At 43.3% G+C, this 22240-nt stretch overlaps 1 protein-coding gene across 7 annotated transcripts in view; it reads left to right on the forward strand.

The window, feature by feature from the left end:
- usp25 (ubiquitin specific peptidase 25) overlaps window positions 1-22240 on the forward strand; it is a 177135-nt gene that overhangs the window by 116687 nt on the left and 38208 nt on the right. For 5 of the 7 annotated variants that reach the window (XM_069889045.1, XM_069889049.1, XM_069889046.1 and 2 more), the window contains 3 exons: window positions 5404-5543; window positions 15014-15127; window positions 19274-19369. In XM_069889045.1, the coding sequence (XP_069745146.1) occupies window positions 5404-5543; window positions 15014-15127; window positions 19274-19369 (350 nt within the window). The remainder of the gene's footprint in view (window positions 1-5403; window positions 5544-15013; window positions 15128-19273; window positions 19370-22240) is intronic. The other 2 variants (XM_069889047.1, XM_069889050.1) reach the window with 2 other exon arrangements.

Genomic DNA, 22240 nt, shown 5'->3' on the forward strand with positions numbered 1-22240 from the left:
TGACAATTTGCCCTTGAACAGTTGACTCCCAAGGCTGGGATTTACTGACAATTTGCCCTTGAACAGTTGACTACCTAGGCTGGGATTTACTGACAATTTGCCCTTGAACAGTTGACTACCAAGGCTGGGATTTACTGACAATTTGCCCTTGAACAGTTGACTACCAAGGCTGGGATTTACTGACAATTTGCCCTTGAACAGTTGACTACCAAGGCTGGGATTTACTGACATTTTGCCCTTGAACAGTTGACTACCATGGCTAAGATTTACTGACAATTTGCCCTTGATCAGTTGACTACCAAGTCTGGGTTTTACTGACAATTTGCCCTTGAACAGTTGACTACCAAGGCTGGGATTTAATGACAATTTGCCCTTGATCAGTTGACTACCAAGGCTGAGATTTACTGACAATTTGCCCTTGAACAGTTGACTACCAAGGCTGGGATTTACTGACAATTTGCCCTTGAACAGTTGACTACCAAGGCTGGGATTTACTGACAATTTGCCCTTGATCCGTTGACTACCAAGGCTGGGATTTACTGACAATTTGCCCTTGTACAGTTGACTACCTAGGCTGGGATTTACTGACAATTTGCCCTTGAACAGTTGACTACCAAGGCTGGGATTTACTGACAATTTGCCCTTGAACAGTTGACTACCAAGGCTGGGATTTACTGACATTTTGCCCTTGAACAGTTGACTACCATGGCTAAGATTTACTGACAATTTGCCCTTGATCAGTTGACTACCAAGGCTGGGTTTTACTGACAATTTGCCCTTGAACAGTTGACTACCAAGGCTGGGATTTAATGACAATTTGCCCTTGATCAGTTGACTACCAAGGCTGGGATTTACTGACAATTTGCCCTTGAACAGTTGACTACCAAGGCTGGGATTTACTGACAATTTACCCTTGATCAGTTGACTACCATGGCAGTGATTTACTGACAATTTGCCCTTGAACATTTGACTACCAAGGCTGGGATTTACTGACAATTTGCCCTTGAACAGTTGACTACCAAGGCTGGGATTTAATGACAATTTGCCCTTGAACAGTTGACTACCAAGGCTGGGATTTGCTGACAATTTGCCCTTGAACAGTTGACTACCATGGCTGGGATTTACTGACAATTTGCCCTTGAATATTTGACTACCAAGGCTGGGATTTACTGACAATTTGCCCTTGAACAGTTGACTACCATGGCTGGGATTTACTGACAATTTGCCCTTGAACAGTTGACTACCAAGTCTGGGATTTACTGACAATTTGCCCTTGAACAGTTGACTACCAAGGCTGGGATTTACTGACAATTTGCCCTTGAACAGTTGACTACCAAGGCTGGGATTTACTGACAATTTACCCTTTATCAGTTGACTACCAAGGCTGGGATTTACTGACAATTTGCCCTTGAACTGATCATCCTTCTTTCATAAAGCAGTGAAGTGTAAGCAACATTTCTGTAGGGGGTCACAAAGTGTGAAGGCAGCACATTTCCTTCCCCACAGGACACTAATAAAAGAGACCTACCATGATTATTTTTTCCCCAAGATTCACTTAATTAACAGTTTAAATCCCTGGTTGATTTGAAAATGTGCCTGTAGATAATTAGTCTGTGTCTCAAACCTCTGAAGACACCTTCACATTTGGGATGCTGTTTCTTGATGCAATCCATTCTTTTTTTAGCAAATATTCAGAAGCTGTCTTGCAGGATCTATAAGTCTATTATCATTTGACTTTACATGTACAATTTGGCAGAACAGTGCTTCTCCTGAGCACTGCACACAAATACGGCACATATATACATGGAAGATGTATAAAATAAATTAGGGAGTCCCTGACTTAGGACCGGCCGTAACTGAGACCGATAAGTTGGTTATAACTCAAATCCGTCGTTACCCAGGAACCTCGGGCTGCCGCCGGGAGTAGAACCACTGTATGCAGTACATTTAATACAAAATTTGTACTTGTACAGTAGTTTTAATCAAGATTTTTTTTAATTAGTCATATGTGCAGATGGATGTAGCTCAGGTAGGTTGGAAGTCGAGGACTACCTCTACATATGCAGAAAATATCTTGCAATAATTCACTCATTTCACTTGGAAGATACCCAAAGTTACAAGATTCCATTCATCATTCTCACAGCCTGTAGAAAGAAGCCTGCCAGTCCATACATTGATGCCTCTATTATCACCTTTCTAATAGTAGTGGGTCAAAGATACTGTGTGATAGATACTAGGGATCTTTGATGATTCTTTGAGCCCTATTTGAGCAATTCACTGGATTGAAAAGTGCAAGAACATGTCGTGTATATAGTGGGGTCCCTGGACCAATTTCTTTTTCTGCATGAGTCATGGAGCAGGGAACAGACCCTGTGAGCAAACTCTTTCATGCCGACCAAGTTGGCAATCTGGGCTAGTCCCATTTGTCTGCATTTAGTCCGTGTACTTACAATTCCTCTGATCCACATATCTGTGCAAAGGTCTTTTGAACGTCGTAATTGTTCCACGTCACGAACTTGCTCTGGCAACTCGGGGCTTGTGGCAGCGCATGGTCAGTGAGTTAGTTGTACTCAGCCAAGGCTTGGTGTCAGTCCATGAGAAAGTGAGAACAATCAGCCAGTGTTATGGTTCCATTCTCCAACTGATGGCTCCTGTGTCTTACCGATGTGCGAACAAGACAGAGTTTGTCTGTTCTGCCCTCTTCCTGTCATTACTTGTGTCATTGTGACAAACAAAATGTTGTGTTTGAGGGACCCAGAAACAGATAAAGGAGAATGGGGGAAAAAAGTGTGAATAAAGAGACACTTAACAATGCAAATTGAAGATGAATAACATAACAAAAATTCAGTCTGAGGAAAAAGTCATCTAATATGGGAGTCATGAGGGTTGGAACTTGGAATCGTGTTTTGATTAACAGCGTGCTGTTGAATGGCTCCAGTTTCAGCAAGGCTTTGAAATTTTGGATGAACCTTGTTCCTTTGCTGAGAGATTGAAGTCGTTTGAAATCAAGTTCAATCTGACTGCACACGTATAGAGAAGCAGGTAAAGGATAAATGGAAGCAATGGAACTGGATACGGCTGGGGGGGGGGGGGGGGGGGTTACCTGAAACTGAAATTGGAAAATTCAAGTTCAAGTAACATATGCAAGTAGACCAAAGTGTTTCTCTGGACCACGGTGTACACGCATGCACACACTCACCTTATATATATATATTATATATAGATATAGTGATTTATAGATTCAACTTATTGTCATGTAATAAAACAGCTCATATTACATGAAATTGCTTTTGCCTGCTGTAAGACAGATTCGCCTTCAACAGAAATTGCCTGAAGCGCCTCTTACAGGCAGAGAAGGAGAAGCAAAAGAGATCCCCCCCCAGAGTCACTGAGTGTTTGTAGATTCACCTCCAGCACTTCTGCAGCCCCCCAGAGTCCAGTCCAAACTATCGGCCACCTGAGCTCCAGATCCAAACTTCCATCACCGTCAGGAACTCTTCAGCACCTTCGGCACCCCCTCACATCCCGGTTCTGATACCTGGTACCTTTTCAGCCAGCTTCGAGCCAGGCTCCAGCAGTCTGCAGCCCGACGTGAGTTTCCCGACAGCCGTCTCCTACAACCCACAGCCTCCGTGGGTTCCTCGCCTTGAGTTTCCAGCAGCCTGCCGCGTGCGTGGGTCTTTCAGTCTCAAAGTCTCCTCTGGTCTGCCGCCATCGTCACTGTCCCCATGGGTCATCTCTGCTTCTCCTTCTCAGCTGGGGGATGATCTCCCTGTTTTCTGGTGTTCTCTGCCAGTCCTCCATTCCACTGGAGACTAGAACCCCTCGTGGCTACCGCCATCTTGAGCGTCGACCATGCATTCGTGGAATTATAAATAACACTACTGTCGTCTCCCTTGATGGCAGTCGACTGGGCAATTGGACACCGAGCAAGCATTGTATCTCCGCTCCTTGCTCCCTGCACGTCTACACCAGCAGCAGCCTTGGCGTTACAGCAGTTCCAACACCGCTGCCATTTCAACTAGTACATTTCAACATGTATCTAGACAAACATATAATTTAAAATGTAAATTGCTACGTCGCAAAACAGCAGCAATAAGAATTCACCAAAACAGTGTTACTGTTTTTCTTTTAAAACAATATATTTATTCATAACTAATATAAAAGTTAAATTAAACCCAACTATGCATGAATATACTTGTTTATTTGTGTGTGTGTGTGTGGGATACCCAAACCATTACAGCTTTGGCACAATTCTGGAAAGTCATTGCAGAGATCAGTCTTAGAAACCTGCGTTGAAACGCAGACTCTTAACTGATGCCCAGAAGTAATCATGAAGGAGGTGAGAGAGACTGAGTGACCGGACTGCTGAAAACTCACGAATCCTTGTCGAGTTTCTTGTTAAGAAATACCCTTTTGGGTGAATGGTTGTCACAATTCCCTTTTCCTTGCATAAACGAAACGTGTGACTTGCACAATGCTTCCATGATCCAGGTCCATGTCAATCAAAATGACCATTACTTTGGTCACAATCCAATGCAGCAATTCTCCTGCTTCCAAAAACCAGGTGTGGGTCAGTCGAAGTGGCCTTTCCTTTGATCACAGTGTGGTCCATTAATTCTTCTGCCAGGGAGAATCAGCCAAATTGTCCATTTCACACAGTCATTCCACTTCAGAGTTCCATGACATGGCTGGTGGTCAATAATGAATGCTGTTTCCCTTAGTGTTCCATTCACATAACTCTCTCACCAACTCTATTCATGGATAGAGCAACAAATGTTCTTTGTCTTCTAGTGTATCAACTTTGGATATAGTCTGTTCTAGTTGTTGCCACCCAGTCTCTCCACTGCTGTGATTGGTTGTAGTCGGTATTAGTTCATAAAGTAATAGTCCCACTAAATGAAATGGGAGCTCGTAACAAAATGTATAATTATTTTGGGGTGATTTACTCAGTTGCAGGATACTGTTCATCAATCTCACAACCTGTGGGACAAAGCTAATACCCAGCCTGGCAGTTCTGATTGTGATGCTCCTGTACTTCCTTCCTGATGGTAGTGGGTCACAGATACTATGTTCTGGATGGAAAGGGTCCTCACTCATTCTTTAAGCCATATTAAAGCAAGAATCATGGTGAATGTTGTCAGTAAAGGAAAGGGAGACCCCCTAATAAATAATGAAACACGAAAATCTAAAGGCTTAGGCTTGAAATGTCAGTCATATAGTGTTACCTCCAATGGTTGCTGCGAGACCTGACTTCCTCCATTTCTGTAATAAATAATGTAAATGAATGTGTAAACATTGAGTCAGCACATTATGGTCTATTGTGGATAATTATCAGGGTTCACCTGCCATGCTTCGAGGGGTGGAACAGGATCGTTTAATGCTGCTTTGGTTTTTCTGCAGTGCCTGCAAAGGAGTTGAAATACCTGGAGCAGCCAACAGCAAACCAACCCTCCAAGATTTGTGAAGCAGACACAGCGAGGAGTGTCTCCAAAGCTGCCACCGAGTGTGAAGACCAGGATCCAGAGGCTGCACTGCAAGCGGTATGACTTGCAACAAGACAACTTGATTTTTTAATCATTTTTGTCATCAGCTCAATAAATGTTACATAGATGGCACCAAGTAATACTCAGTTATTTAACCAATGTTTTGGGCTTGAGCCCTTCATAAGGTATAAGCAAAATGTAGACAAGTGCCCAAACAATCTCCCTACATTTTGCTCATACTTCAATGAAGAGCTCAAGCCAGAAATGTTGATTATGTATCTTTATCTTTGTTCTATAAAGTACACTGTTTGGCCTGCTGGGTTTCCCCAGGTCTGTGCAAGAAATGTTTGCATACGTTCGTGTTTGACTACACTAGGTTATTGTTTGCTAAGGAAAGCTCTTCTCCTGTTCACTGCCACTAACATTTCTAAAATTCATGGTCTGTGCACTATATACAGGACTATTACAGCTCGCAGAAAAGCAACATTAGTTTCCCTTCCCACTCTGGTAAATATGCTCACTGTAAATTCATCGGTGAATTTTTAAGATAATTAATTCCTTGAGATTTTTTAAAATTTGTTCAGGACATTTTTTTTAGGATTTGGATGCCACAGATAAGGTCAACAAGTGTTGTTTATCATTCATTGCCCTTGATTGGATTGGCCTGTTAGGTCATTTCCAATAAACCATGGAGCAGAATTAGACCATTCAGCCCGTCAAGACTGCTCCGCCATTCAAATCATGGCTGACTCAGCAGGCTGATAAGAAGTCAAATTGTTGTTCAAGTAAGAAAGATGAGGAAAGGGAAGCATATTTAATACACTCAATAATGATTATGGATTTGAGAGCATCAGGGATTGCAGATGGGGAACAGTTAGTTCAATCACGATGCCTGCAGACTTGCCTGTTTTACTCCTTTCAACCGCAAAACTGTGCAAAATCTCTTTGAGGGATACCTACCCTGAAGAAGTTATTTTGGTCTCCATAGAGAGTTCTGTGAGAATCTCTCTCACTGCTCCCAATCTGTAATCCATGATGCTCTCAAGGTTTAACACCACCACCACCCTCCCCCTCCCCCAATTTGTTTGGGTGCCTGTCAACATTTTGCTCCTATCTTGATGAAGGGCTCAAGCCAAAAAGTTGGTTTTTGCTATACAAAATATGCTGTTCGACCTGCTGAAATTCTCCAGCATTTGTTTTCACTATGATTATGGATTTAGTGTTTTTTCCAAAAAGTTGTAGATATGTGGTCACCATTATTGAGTAGTTTTGGATTTAACAAACAGTTTAAATTCCTTGAAAGTTGTGATAATGTTTGAATGAGTCTACAGCAACACTGGGCCATGACCTATCGGATTGTTCTGAATTTAATTACTATAGTATTTATACCATCCTCCAAATCCATTGTCAAGGTCCTTCTGATGTTCTTCAATGACACTGTCACATCTGCTTTTCTCCTCTTCCTCTCCCATCAATGTCCCTCTAGTCTCGTGGATGCTTTCACTTCTTTTCTCTCGTTCATGGAGTGTGGGCTTCCCAGGCTGAGCCAGCATTTAATTGCCCCTTGCCATTTTCACTTGAATCACTGCGGTCCTTGAGATGTGGGTGTACTCGCAATGCTTTTGAGGGAAGGTTCCAGGATATTGACCTGGCGACTTTGAAGAAACCATAATGCATTTCCAAGTCGGGCAGTGTGTGTCTTGGAGGGCATCTTCCAGATTATGGCCTTCTCTGTGCTTTTACCCTTCCATCCGATGGGAGTTTCTGGCAAGGCAGATTCATGATCCATTGCAAATTGTTTTTGGGCCATTTTAAAGCATAATAAGGAGTACTCATGTTCATGGGTCCAGAGATACCCTTCATAAGGGTAGCATAGAACATTACAGCACAGTACTGGCCCTTTAGTGCACTATGTTGTGCCAACCTATATATACCTAAAAAAAAAACCTTCTGACCTCCATAAACGTACTTTTCTTTCATCCATGTGCCTTAGAGTCTTAAATGCCCCTAATGTTCCAGCCTCCACCATCACCCCCTGGCAATGCATTCCAGACACCCACAAAACTCTGTTTTTAAAAAAAACTTGCCCTGATGTCTCCCCTAAACTTTCCTCCCTTAACTTTGTACAGGTGTCCTCTGGTGTTTGCTACTCCCGCTGTGGGAAAAGGTGCTGGCAGTTTACCTTATCTATGCCTCTCATAATCTTGTAGACCTCTATTAAGTCACCTCTCATCCTTCAGCACTCCAAAGAGAAAAGCCCCAGCACTGGTAACCTTGCCTCAAGAAATATTTTCCAATCCAGGCAGCTTCCTGATATCTACACTCTCTCCATAGCTTCCACATTCCTACCTATGATGAAGCGACCAGAACTGAGATGATAGAATTCCTTTTCTGAAGGACAGCAGTGAGTTAGATGTCTTTTTACAGCAATTTTGTAATTAACATTATTTTTAAATTGTTAGGATTTAAATTCCTCCCTTTGTCTTTCATGACCCAAATCAGGAGCACGATCTTTGAAGACTTCCCTCCCGTTTATACCCTCCCGTTTATACCCAAGGTTGGGAAATTGGATGTGGGACAGAACCAAACTTAAATCCCACCTTATTGGGGCATCAGGTGCAGGTTTTTAATTTTATCCAAATATAAAGTACAGATTTACAGCTGAAAGAAGTGCAGTACTCCTGTGTATAATGTGCAGATGGATATCATGTGCAGCTTATCTTTCCTGATTCATTTTAACCTCCAAACCAATTCTGATGTCACTCATTCTAACTTCATCCCTTCATTGATTGACTTAATATATTTCTACATGGAGCATGAATGGTCAACATAAATTCTACCATTAAACATTATCCTAAAATGTCCACAGGCCACAAATCCTGTGCATTGTAATTAAGGCAGGGAGAATCCTACTGCTGACCTCTGCTTTTTACCCCAGTGTCCCTGACTGTGTTTGTCAGGAGAGCAGAGCCCAATGCGGCAGTGCACTTGCATTCTTGAAATTCACTTTGGCTGTAAATAGTTTTATTTTCCTTTGCACACCTTTTGTTCTTTACGCAAGTGGCATAACCCAGCCATTCTCAACGGGTACCCAACACCATCCTCCCCATTTCCCACTACCCCCCCCCCTTTCCAGGGGGCACAGCACATTTAAGTAAAAGCCTTGTTTTTTTTCACCTCACATAACAAATACTTATGTTTTTGATGCAGTCGGTAGGAGAGAAAATGGATGAAACCAAAATTTCATCACAGAGAAGGGGGCCTGTAACCTTTCAGCAGTTCTGGGGGTGGGGGGCAAAAAGGTTGAGAATGGCTGGTATAAATTATGTTTTGGTTGTCTTTGTTTGAGTTCCTCTTTTTCACTCATGAGCATGTGTGCCTGTAGAAAAACTATTGGAAGAAACCTGATCACGGGGGAGGGAGGAAGGAGTTAGTCCTTGCCTTTGCAGATACAGGGCTTACACCCGTTTAGCTGAACAGAGATTCCGATCCTACTGGGATTTAGGATTGATTGTGACCACAAAAGACTTGAGGAGTGGCATCCCTGCAGTGCTTCAGTCACAGGTGGTGAACAGTTTGGGTGTTCCAAGGGACTATCAAAGTGTTCAGCGAGATCACCTGTGACTTGCATGGCAATTGACCAGTAGATGAGCTGAGTGGAGGACATTGAACTTCATTTGATGATTCTCATCCTGTGAGAGGTGGAAACTTTGCATCAAATCTGGCTGTCCTGGAGATACGGTACTGTGTTCATCAGGATATTAGTAGATTAACACATCTTCTGGTAGCTGGGTAGAGCAGGTGATTGAATTGTTTAATGAATGGGACTCTAATGCTTTCTGCATTGGGATTTAATGCTAACAGCTGTGGCCATGACTATGACCAAAGTTCATCAAGTTGCTCTCATCTGCACTGTTCGAGGCTGCCAGAATGGGTGATGGAGGTGATTTCTGAGCTTGTACATTCCTGGACCTTCTGCAACCAGGGAGACAGAAACAGAATAAGCGTTTTGGCAGAATTAGGAACAGTTGACTATTCAAACCTGTTTTAAGTGGTCAAGAAAGGAGAAGGGTAGAAGGAAAGAAAAAGGATAATCTGTGCAAGGATGGAGATCAAAAGAGATGGAATGAGACTGGTGGTACTCGTTGAGGAGGGGAGGTGAAGGCTTGTTAATTGTAGCTGATCTGTCTTCTGGAGGTGGAAGCAGAGGACAGTGTGGTTAGTGCAATGGGGTTACAGCGTCAGCAATCAGGGTATGAATCTGGCGCTGTCTGTAAGGAGTTTGTACGTTCTCCTTGTGGTCTACGTAGGTTTCCCCGAGTGCTCTGGTTTTCTCCCACCCTTCAAAAACATACACTGGGGGGGTGTTGTAGGTTAATTGGCATGGCCCACCTCGTAATGGAGTGTTTGGGAATAGTGTGTGGACCTTCAAACTAAGCCTGGAGCTGTTACACCATTGAGGGAGGAGGGCCTGGTGGGATATCGACTGAATCAGCGCTTGTGTGTGGAAGCTGGCCAGTTGGTCTATGAGCTGTTACACCACTGAGGGAGGAGGGCCTGGTGGGATATGGACTGAACCTGCGCTTGTGTGTGGAAGCTGGCCAGTTGGTCTATGTCATGGATCACGTGATTAGACAGAAGAGGGAATTAAATTCAATAGACACATTCTCCCTCTCATCGCATTGTATTCTGATGTATGTATGTGAGTGAGTTCTGTTACTGCTCATGGTGGCCTTGAAGTGTCTTTGTAACTTGGAATGCTCTATCAGTCTACAAGATTCTGAGAGGCATAGGTAGGGTGGACAGCCAGTGCCTTTTACCAGGGCAGGAATAGAAAAAACTAGTGGACACATGTACAAAGTGAAAAGAGACATCAGGGTTGTTTTCTTTATGGAGAGTTGTTATGATGGCCTAGAATGCCTGCCAGGGATGGTGGTGGAGGCTGGAACATTAGTGGCATTTAAGAAGCTCTTAGACACATGAATGGAAGAAAAATAGAGGATTTTGGAGGAGAGAGGGTTTAGTACTTTTTTTTAAGGAATATATGGGCCTGCACTGTGTTGTCGCGTTCTATTTTCTGTGATGCCAGCCCTCCTTCAGTTCTATGTTGTGAACACTCCCCATCACTTCCTGTTCACGAGGAAATTATGCGGGAAATGCTTCATCCCACTCCAACATCAGTAAACATCCTTCCCATTTGTGAAGATGCTGCACAAAATGCAACAATTGTTTTGGACTTTTATGTTCTATAACTCTCACTCAAAGCTTGCATACTTTGAAATCTTTTGACTGTTATTTTGTTGATGTTGACAACAAGAAATGACAGACCTGTATTCGTAAGAACTTCATTTCAATGAACACAAACTCTGCAGTGTCCCTGGGGAAGAGAATGAAAAACTTGCCAGTCATCTTGTCTCCCTAATTTTTGTTGAGCCACCCTAACGTTGCCTTTGCATTTCCCCTCCCAATGTCTGCTTCACTCTCCCCCCACCTCACACTGCCTAGCCAATCCCTTGGCAATGGAGTGCAGGACACCTATCTCCGCCATACTGTCTGGCCAACCTCTTACTATGGAGTGTAGCATACCTTTGTCCACCACACTGCCTGCCTAATCCCTTGCTCTGGAGTGCTACACACCCTTCCCCCATCGCACTGCCTGGCCAATCCTTCCTCACACATGTCCTGTCCAAAACATTGCCCATCCCCCTCCATACATCCTGCTGCCTAATCCTTCCTCACTCACGCCCTGTCCATTGCTTTCCACTCCCTGCCACACACTGCCCAATCCTCCCCAACCCTGCCCTGTTAAATCCTCCACCCCTTTCCTCACTACACTGTCTGCTGCATGTCAGATTCTTGCCAATTAGGGTATAGAATAGAAGATCAAAGAGGTCATGGTACAGCTTTATAAAACGTTGGGCAAATCTGGAGGGTTGTGCATGGGAGTGAAGGTCAGGAGTATTGTTTGCAGTTCTAATTGCCTCATTATCAAAAAGACATAATTGCACTGAAGAAGGTGCAGAGGAGATGAGTCATTAATAAAAAGGCTGGGTTTATTTTCCGCACAGTGGAGAAGACTGACAGGAAACTTGACGGGGGTATAGTATATAGAATCCAAATGCACCAGGTGAGATATATAGAAACTTTTCTCCTTAACAGAAGTATCTAAAAGTATGGAAACACCAATACTCCTAAGCGTAAAGCCCTCCAAAAGGTAGTGGACGCAGCCCAGGACATAACATGCAAAACCCTCCCCTCTATTGAGGACATCTACAGGGAATACTGCTGTCAGAGAGCAGCAGCAATCATCAAAGACCCACACTACTCAGTACACACCTGTTCTCACTGCTGCCATCAGGAAAGAGGTCTGGGTGCCACAAGACTCACACCACTAAGTTTGGGAATAGCTGCTCCCCTCCGCCATCAGACCCCTCAACAACAAACTCATTTAAGGACTTTTACTTGTGCATTTTATTGATATTCTTTTTGTTCTCTCTGTATATTGCACAGACAATTTGTTTTCATTCATTATGTTTAGAATTCTTTGTTACATGTTTTATGCTGTGTACAGTTTATTTTTTGCACTACCAATTAGTGGTAATTCTGGTGTGCCCACAGGGAAAAGGAATCTCAGGGTTGTATGTGATGTCATATATGTATTCAAAAAGTGGAGAGAATGGGGCAGGAAGATTAGAAGGGAATTGAAGCAGCTTTTGTGGTGACTGATCTCAGGGCTTGCAGGTTGTAGAATATCTCACAACATTGAGGAAGTACCTGGAGAGTCTCGGCTCTTGCCTCCAATACGTGAATCGCTTGACTACAGTAAATTGGGTTAGCATGGATAGGTGCTTGAATGTAGAACATTGCAGCAACGTGCAGGCCTTTCGTCCCACGATGTTGTGCTGACCTATAGAAACTGACTCAATCTAAACCTTCTTTACCTCACATCAATAACCCTCTATTTTTCCTGTGCCTGTTGGAGTCTTTAAAATATCCCTATTGCACTAACCACCTCCATCATCTATTGCAATAAATTCCAGACACCCGCTACATGCTGTGTTTTTTATTTTAAAAAAAAAACAACTTACACCTGGCATCCTCCTAAACTTTCCTCCCCTCACCATACCCAGATATCCTCTGGTGTGTCCTACTCTCACCCTCCTTGTCTGTTCCTCTCATAATCTTGTAGACCTCTATTAAAGTCACATCTCATCACTCCAAAGAGAAAAGCCCCCCAGCTCTGCTAACCTTGCCTCATCAGACACGTTTCCAAACCAGGCAGCATCCTGGTAAATTTCTTCTGCCTCCTCTCCAAAGCTTCCACATCCTTCCTGTAATGAGGTGAACAGAACTGAACATAATATTCCAAGTGTGGTCTAACCAGAGTTTTATGTTTGATTATGGTGGGCTGAAAGGCCTGTCTCAACACAAGATAACTCTGGAGATGATGGCTAAGAGGAAGTGCTGGGTGACCACTCATGCTTGTGTGAGAAAAGCTTGATTAGAGAACGGTTGACGTTTCTTGCTGTTGATGTCTTCAGTTATGCTTTTAGTACCTTCCGATTGTGGGTTTTTTTTGCCCAAATTCCTTAATTACATTGAAATTTTGCATTATTCCAACTATATTTTTTTCAACACTTGAAGATTTGTTCTTTTCAATTTTTCAATCATATTCCACCCCCCAGCCCTCAACTCATTCTTTCAGCCCAGGGACATTTCCCAACGATGTCTGGAATTGCTCCATTTTCTCGTGACCACCAGGTGGTGCCATGCAGCAACTTTCCAACTTTGCCGCAGGATATTGTGCTATTGGGTGGGTCTCCAACCTCTCTTGAGCAAGTAATTCACCGTTATCATTAAATGCGGGATGTAGGCAATAAACAAGTTGTAAGTTAGGCCACAGTGCACCTTAAGGAAGGGAATATTAAATAGAGAGGCTGAATTAGAATTACCTGAGTGATAAACGTTAAATTACAAGAGATCAATTATGTGTTCATTGTCCTATACACTGTACAATGTGTATATGCACCAAAATGGGAACTTCATTTTTTTTAAAAACTACAATATTATGCTTGTTGAATGATATAGAGACAATAGTGGGGTGGCACAGTTAGTGAGGCACGATTACAGCATTGAACATTAGCACCCGGGTTCTAATCCTGCACTGTCTGTAAGGAGTTTGTACGTTCTCCCCATGACCTGCATGGGTTTTCCTGGGTGCTCAGGTTTCCTCCTACTATGCAAAAATGTATGGGGTTGTAGGTAAATTTGGGGACAATCAACTTCTACCATATGGTTATTAAAATTTTTAAATGCAAATTCAAAAAGATAAGAAATATTCACAATTATCTAAGTGCAAAAAAAAAAGTAATTTTTCAACCATGCAAAGAATCTGATAGCTATTGGAAAGAGACTGTCCTTGAGCGTAGAGGTTCTGGGCTTCAGGCTTCTGTACCATGTGTCCAAAGGTAGCGGTGAGAAGAGGTTGTGACCTGGGTGATGGGAGTTTTTTACGATGATGGCTGCTTCCTTGAGGTAGTGGTGTACAAACAAGTGCTGGAGAAACTTAGCAGGTAAGCTGATGAGTTTATCCAGCACCCTGTGTGTTGCACTAGACCCCAGCCTCTGCAGATGGTTTTTCTTCTCTTCAGCTGAGTGATGTACAGGGCACAGTTCTGCGCCTTCCCCGGGCACAGTGGGACTCCAGTGGGTGGTAGGGTCTGAGGTGGCTGTGAATCCCAGTGAAACACAGCTCACTTGGGTGAGGTGCTAGCAGTGTAGAGTGAGGGGAGTATTGAATTATTCAGGGCAGCATTAAGCTCAAGTTTATTGTGACAAGTACCAAGATGCAGAAGTTGTTTTGTGAGACATCTCGTACATAGTACAGCAGTGCAGTGTTAGAATCAGAATTTATTGTCATGAACAAGTTGTGAAATTTGTTATTTTGCAGCCTCGTTACAGTGTAAATATTCACATAAATCCACCATACAAAAAGTAAATAAAAATAATGCACAAAGAGTCAAAGTAAAGCAGCGTCTACGGTTCATTGATCATTCAGGAATTTGATGGCACCAGGGAAGAAGCTGTCCTTGTCCCGCTGAGTGCTTGTCTTCAGGTTCCTGTACCTTTTTCCTGATGGTTGGGATCCTGATGTTACAGGGATCCATTGGTGCAGAGTAAAGGCAACATAATTTTACTCTTTTGGGGTTCATTCATAAGTTTGATAATGGTGGGAATTAAACTGTCCTTGAACTTGGTGGTGCATGATCTCACACTCATGGACCTCCTTCCTGATGGTGAGTGGTGGGGTGAGAATGAAGGTAATGTTTCCGGAGTGAGATTAGCCTTTCAACATGTTGGCTGCTTTTCCAAGGCAGTGGGGGTTGAAGCTGGAGTGGGTGGCAGGGAGGGGGGGGGTTTGTACAATGGTCTGAGCCATGTTCAATTATTGTTCTTTGCAACGCTTTGTTTTCCCTTTCCCTGTGCTGTCCTTCACTCCCTTGTATGTCCTTGGCCTTTTCCTGTAGGGCTCTGCTGCAGCTTCCCCCAAGACAGGCCCCAGCCAGCGTGTGGTTGAGGTGGAGATTCCCCATATAGGAAGGTTGGTCATAGAATCAGAGGAAGGCGGTTATGATGACGAGGTACCTACCCAGTGCCTGGCAGTGTGTAACTGGACGGATAGCATGTGGCTTGTTGATGCATGGCAACTCCCTAATGGGCATGTTTCTTTGCACTGCTGAATGTAAGCGTGCTGGCAGCTACACTAACATTATTTCAAATTGCAATAGATGATACAGAGTACATGTTGCGTAATACACAACAAGGCAGGAATAAATAGGGTATTGTGCAGGTTCCACAATGCAGGCTAAGCTCTGTACAGTTCCACTATGGAGGCTGGACTTGGTACAAATGTACAAAATACAATCTGGGCTGTGAACAGATTCCTCAATGAAGGCTAGGCTGTGTACAGGTGCCACAATGCAGGCTGGGCTGTGTACAGGTGCCACAATGCAGGCTGGGCTGTTACAGGTGCCACAATGCAGGCTGGGCTGTGTACAGGTGCCACAATGCAGGCTGGGCTGTGTACAGGTGCCACAATGCAGGCTGGGCTGTGTACAGGTGCCACAATGCAGGCTGGGCTGTGTACAGGTGCCACAATGCAGGCTGGGCTGTGTACAGGTGCCACAATGCAGGCTGGGCTGTGTACAGGTGCCACAATGCAGGCTGGGCTGTGTACAGGTGCCACAATGCAGGCTGGGCTGTGTACAGGTGCCACAATGCAGGCTGGGCTGTGTACAATTCCATAAGACAAGCTGGACTGTACAGTATTCAGGTTCCACAATACATAGAATTCCACAGTGGGGAAACTGATCATTTGGCCCATCTTGATCATGCTGTCCAAGTTGCCTAACTGAGCTAGTCCAGTTTGCTCATGTTTGGTCCATGTCCCTGTTCACCTTTCCTCCCAAGGTATCTGTCCAAATGTCTTTTAAATGTAATTGTGTACACCACCACTGATTCTGAAAGCGCACTCCACAACCATTACCCTCTGGGGAAACAAATTGCCCCTTTGGTTCCTTTTAATTTTTCTCCTCTCACTTTAATTCTCTGCCCTCCAGTTTTAGATGCCCTTCCCTGTAAAAGTACCATCCACTGTGCTCTTCAAGGTCTCTCCTCAGCCTTCTACACCAAGGAAACAAGCCCCAGCCAACCCCATCTCGCTTGTAACTCAAATGCTCCACACTCAGTATTATCACTAATACTTTAGTGCACCACTTTTATTTTAATAATACCTTCCTCTTGCTGGACGACCAAAACCGCACACCAAACGTGGCCTCACCAGCATCTTGTTATAGCTGTGATATTATGTCCCTTGTCCTGTTGGCGATGAAGGCAAGTGTGCCATATGCTTTCTTCACCATCCTGTTAATTTGTGTTGACACTTCAGGGAACAGTGTACTTGTTCCCCTTGGTCTCTGTATGGTACAGAACTTTCCAAAGCCCTGCCATTCACTGTGCAAAGCCTGCCCTGGTTAAAGTTCCCAAAATACAGATTTTCTGCCCCCACCCATGGCTAACAATGTTCTCAGGTGTACTTACGCAGGCCCTGGGGATTTATCCACGTTTACTTGCTTTACACTTGCCAGCACTTTTTGTTTTGTAATGTTGATATATTTCAGGAGATTGAAAGGCAGGCTTATTTGTGTAAAAATTACACATAATGCAAGCTGAACTGTGTATAGACTATGCAATGCAGGCTGAATCGTGTATAGACTATGCAATGCAGGCTGAACTGTGTATAGACTACGCAATGCAGGCTGAACCGTGTATAGACTGTGCAATGCAGGCTGAATCGTGTATAGACTATACAATGCAGATTGGACCGTGTATAGACTACACAATGCAAGCTGGACCTTATAAAGATTACATAATGCGGGCTGGAGCGTGTGCGGGCTGCCCAGTGCGGGCTGGAGCATGTGCGGGCTGAACCATGTAGAGTTTGGTCCATGTAGAGACTGCATAGTTCAGGGTAAGATGCAAACACAATGTGTGTGGCACACATTGTTGTGTGGCTGTACAGACAATTGTGTCAGGCTGTGCAGAGCAGAGGAGAAGATGTGTAACACCATAAGTTGTGGATCATGGTGGGTGAGAGAGCACATGATATGATGCAGTTCAGGGAGAGGGCAACATCCTTGGGGCCGATCCATCAGGATTTTGTGTGAGTTATTTTATGAGGTGGAAAGCAAAATTCTTGACATTGATTAATTTCTCTTCAAGTTGACACTGACCACAAGTGACTTTTATCAGTCAAATCCTAGCAGGTATTGCAAAACATATCTAGTTATAAATTTTGGAAACACTCGTGGAAGTCTTACTTTCATTTACATTGTCCATAAATAAAATAGTTTGGGTAGTTTTACTTTTTGTGAAGTTTCAGTGGACATTTTCAGAGAGAATCTTTAATAGTCTCCAACATTTTTATCTTTTACAGTCCTGCCCCATTTGACTAAACAGGTTATTATTCCCCAGAATGCATCTTGTATTCGCTCAGAAGGAGGATGGAGATGATATCGTGAAATATTTGCCCATTTTTGAAATCACTTCAAATTCCTGCCCCTCGATTTTGTTTGAGCCACTGAAACCACCACTGAAGAGTGGGTCTCAGCGACCTACACTGGGGATCTCACCCCCCTTAAAGGGTTTCTTTTGCTGATCTAACTTAATCCATGTTTTGGTGCTGCAGCATGGAAACAAGCCCTTCAGCTCAACTTGTCCATGCTAACTCTGTAGTGTCATTCATTGGAAAGACACTCCAGTTATGGGCCACAGTGGCTCCTCTAGATCAAAAGTCTCCTTGCTCCAGATTTCCAGAATAAGGAGGAGGAGCTCATTAGAGAGGGCCCAATGGTTCCGTGAGCACCATACCTGTAGAAACCATTGAATTAGAGGGAGGAATGTATGGAGACAGACAAATAAAGGCCAGGATTCCTGTTTTTTAGTTTTATGAGATACAATGTGGTAACAGGCCCATGCTGCTCAAATACACCCACGTGACCAATTAACCGACTCACCCCATCCTTAGAATGTGAAAGGAAACTTGAGTACCTGGGTGAAGCCCATGCAGACACATGGAGAACATACAAACTCCTTACAGACAGCGCTGGATTCAAAGCCGAGTCACTGGCGCCATAATAGCATGCCACCACTGTGCCACCCTTCTCTTTGCACTACATTGTCATGGTTTTCCTTGTCAGTTGGGCTGGAGAAGATCAGGGTGGCACAGTTAGCACAGCGGTTACTGCAATGCTATTGTAGTGCCAGCGAACCAGGTTCGAATCTTGCTCTGTCTAAGGAGTTTGTATGTTCTCCTCGTGTCTGCATGGGTTTCCTCTGGGCGTTCTGGTTTCCTCTCACCTTCCAATAACACAGGGTTGTAGATAAATTGGTGTATTTCTGTGGTGTGGTCTTGTGGGTCAGAAGGGCCTGTAACCAGGATGGAGGTCTAAATTTAAAATTTAACATCAGACTAAAGTGTCGCGAAGATTATTGAGCCATGATATTTTCCTTGTTTCTTTTAAACACTTGAGACTGTACACAAGCACAACACCATTGGAGACCAGTGGGGTGAAGTTGCAAGTTTAGGTGCTATAATTCTTGTATTTGCTGTCACAAAACCGATTCAGGGAATCACAATGGAAAACATTTGCAGGAGTGGGGGGTATGCGGGAAGGGGAGAGTAAGGCGATGTGAGCGGCTATGGGAAGCGATAGAATGTCATTTTCTGGGCATTCAGGATGGACAGTGGCCGCCTGCCTTGTGCAAATCCACACCCACCAGATAGCGGTCGGTGTGGTATGTACTGCTCGCTCAAATGCATGAGGGAGGAATGTTGTGCAGCATACGGCTGGGCATTTGTTGGCCGCATGATTGGCAGCATGTTGACGATCATCTGCGTTTCACATCTCCTGCCAAGCTCTCAACCGTTACCAGGGCAGATAAAATCACTTGAGTTTGTTTCATGTTTTTGTGCATGCTCTGTTCAAATTGGCTTTTATTCCCCATTAAAATGTATGTGCAAAGTGTACAAAGCTTGATTCACTGCTTACTACATTGTAGCGATAATCATTTTAAGATTTATAAATCTGCTTTTTTAATCTCGTACTCTTTGTGAATATCCTTTCTCTATTTAAAAAAAAATAAAAGTTTTTTAAATGTTGCCAATTCATGTGTTTTGAATAGCTTTATCCTTAATCTGCCTTCTCACTTACGATCCTTGTTGGCAGGTCATGCTGACCCCAACCATGCAAGCTATACTCATGGCTATAGGTAAAGCCAGGAATGTGTATGACAGACATGGGCCTGAAGCTGGGTTCTTTAAGGTACTCACACCCTTTGTATTTCCTTCTTTGTGATTGAATGCTGCCTGCTTTTGCATATTACAGCAATATTGAACACAGCATCGTGCATGTTATCACAAGGATTTGCACTGATCTGTCCTTCCACACTGTTGCTGACCCTATTCTGTCTTTTTTTTTGTCCTGTGTTTTTATTTTTATTCCTAACTCCTTTCTTATATCTGCCCCTCCCCCCAACACCATTTTATTCTGCCAACATTTTGCTCATACCTTGATGAAGGGCTCAGGCCCAAAACATTGGTTATGTATCTTTATCTTTGCTATATATAATGTGCTGTTTGACCTACTGAGTTTCTCCAGCATTTATTTTTTTTATTTCCATCACGGCATCTGCAGATTTTCATGTTTTACTCCTATCTTTGGCACTCTCTCTTTTCATATTTTTCCCACCCCTCCTTCCCTTTTTTTGCATTCTTTCCCTTCCCCTTTTCTCAGCCCTTCATCTCCCTCACCTCTCATCTCCTCCACTCTTTGTGTTCCATTTCTCCTTCTTTCATTCACCCTTACAGGGAACCCATAACTGTTGAGGGGAGGTGGTGACAGGGTCTCGAAGCTCCAAGAAAGCCGCAGATCCTGCAAGCCACAAATACCTACTGACTCCAGGAGATGAATTCGCTGAATGAGACTTTTCTAATGCTGAATCCTCTCGAGGTGGAAAGTCTCCCCACCTTGAGACAGCAACCCTGGCCTATTTGCAGGACATTTAATATCTCACAAACCTGAGCTCAAAGGAGTTGCACTTTTCACTGCTTGGCTCAGGAACTTCATACTTTCAAGGAGAAAGGGAATAATCTGGACTTAAATTTCACATGCTCGTGAGCAGAAGAACTGATCATTTAAGTCTCCTTGTGGGACTTATAAAGCCATACAACCCGGGTAATGGACAATGAATGCAATATCTGTGGGCTTCAGCTGCAAATTTAAGAAAAGACGAAAGATGAATATGCAAAAGTTAAGGGTTTCCTGTGAAATTTTAATTTTCTCTCCTATTTTCCTTCCACCGTATCATTCTTGCATTCCCATATCCCCTCTCTCCTGTGTCTCCATCTTCACCTCAACCAATGGAGCATTGCCTGAAGTGCAATATTTACTCGATTGAATATAGTCATTAAAATGTTAAAAAGCTGAATATTCCAGGGACGAGCTTTGAAAATAAATTCCGCCATCTGCTCTTCCGGTGCTGACTTCTGTGTTTCCTGCATTCAGTGTTTCTAGGGTCGACAGGGCATGCTTAAAAACAAAAGCCAATGCACTGTTTGTGAGTTCATTATTGCTTTTAGATTGCAGATAAACATTAAACAATTATGAAATTCTGTTAATGCTCCCATATTTGAATCTGGCAACCTGGTCAATGATTCTCTGACCTGTGGCACTTCTGTTTCTTGGTTTCTGGTTCAAATTTCTTGGATTAAATGAAGTAGTTGTTCGATTGTGTGGTTCAAGGAACTATTTCAAGAGGTGGAGGGGAGGGCCATGCAGTTATAAACTATTGACCTCCAGCAGAGCCCTAAACCCTATTCATGATAAGTTTTCTCCTTTCTATTTTTCATCCTGCATTTTAGATATATAAGATTGCAGATTCCTTTATTGCCATATAATAGTACAGAACATGTATTGTGACATGAAATTGCCTTCTGCTGCCAGCTGTAAGGCAGACAGAGAGTCACCATTAGTGTCGCCTGGTGCCATTTGCAATACAAGAGGAAGAGATGCAAAAGAGAGTCCCCTTCAGAGTCACTGAGTGTCCATGGATTTGCCTCCAAGACTCTGCAGCCACACAAACTCCTGTTTGATTCCTCGGCAACACGAGCTCCAGAGCCAAACTTTCAACATGTTCAGGAACCCTAAAGAAAGATTTGCAAAGACCACAGAATCGGGGAGTTAGGCATTTCCATCTTCAGCCTGTCAGTTTCAATGGTACAACTACTTTTTTACAGCTTTATAGGAATCACCACTTAAAGGGAAAATTTAAAAAGTGACGTGTCAAAGTAGTTAAACAAGAAAGTCTGCAGATGCTGGGACTGAGGTGCAAAGCACAAATGTGCTAGAGAAACTCAGCAGGTCACAATGCATCCATTGGAAGTCTCCATCACATTTGTGTGTGTCAAAGTCGTGGAGTGCAGGTCAGGGTTGTAGATGGTCTAGCAGATCAAGTTGTGTTAGTAACATAGAGCCATAGAACATTACAGCACAGAAAACAGGCCCTTCAACCCTTCTAATCTGTGCTGAACTGTTATTTTGCCTAGTCCCACTGACTGCACCCAGTCCATAGCCCTCTTCCCATCCATGTACAAATTTTTCTTAAATGTTAAAATTGAGCCTGCATTTACCACTTCAGCTGGCAGTTCATTCCACACTCCTGCCGTTCTCTGTGTGAAGAAGTCCCCCCTCACTAATGTTCCCCTAAATTTCTCCTCTTTCACCCTTAACCCATGCCTCTGGTTTCTATCTCTCCTGACCTCAGTGAAAAAAGCTGACCAACATTTCGTCTATCTAATATCCCTCATAATTTTAAATACCTCTGTCAAATCTCCCCTCATTCTCCTACACTCCATGGAATAAAGTCCAAGACTGTTTAACCTTTCCCTGTAACTCAGTTCCTCAAGTCCTGGCAACATAATAGTAAATCTTCTCTGCACTCCTAATAATATAATATTCCTGTAGTTAGGTTACCAAAACTGCACACTATACTCCCAACATTGGCCTCACCAATGTCTTATACAACTTTACCATAACATCCCAATTACTATACTCAATACTTTGATTTATGTTTTGAGTATAGGAGTTGGGTTGTTTATGGTAAAGTAGAGAGAGAAAACATGAGTTAGTGTTATC

The sequence above is a fragment of the Narcine bancroftii genome, chromosome 7 (assembly GCF_036971445.1).
Source record: "Narcine bancroftii isolate sNarBan1 chromosome 7, sNarBan1.hap1, whole genome shotgun sequence".
Classification (NCBI taxonomy): Eukaryota; Metazoa; Chordata; class Chondrichthyes; order Torpediniformes; family Narcinidae; genus Narcine; species Narcine bancroftii.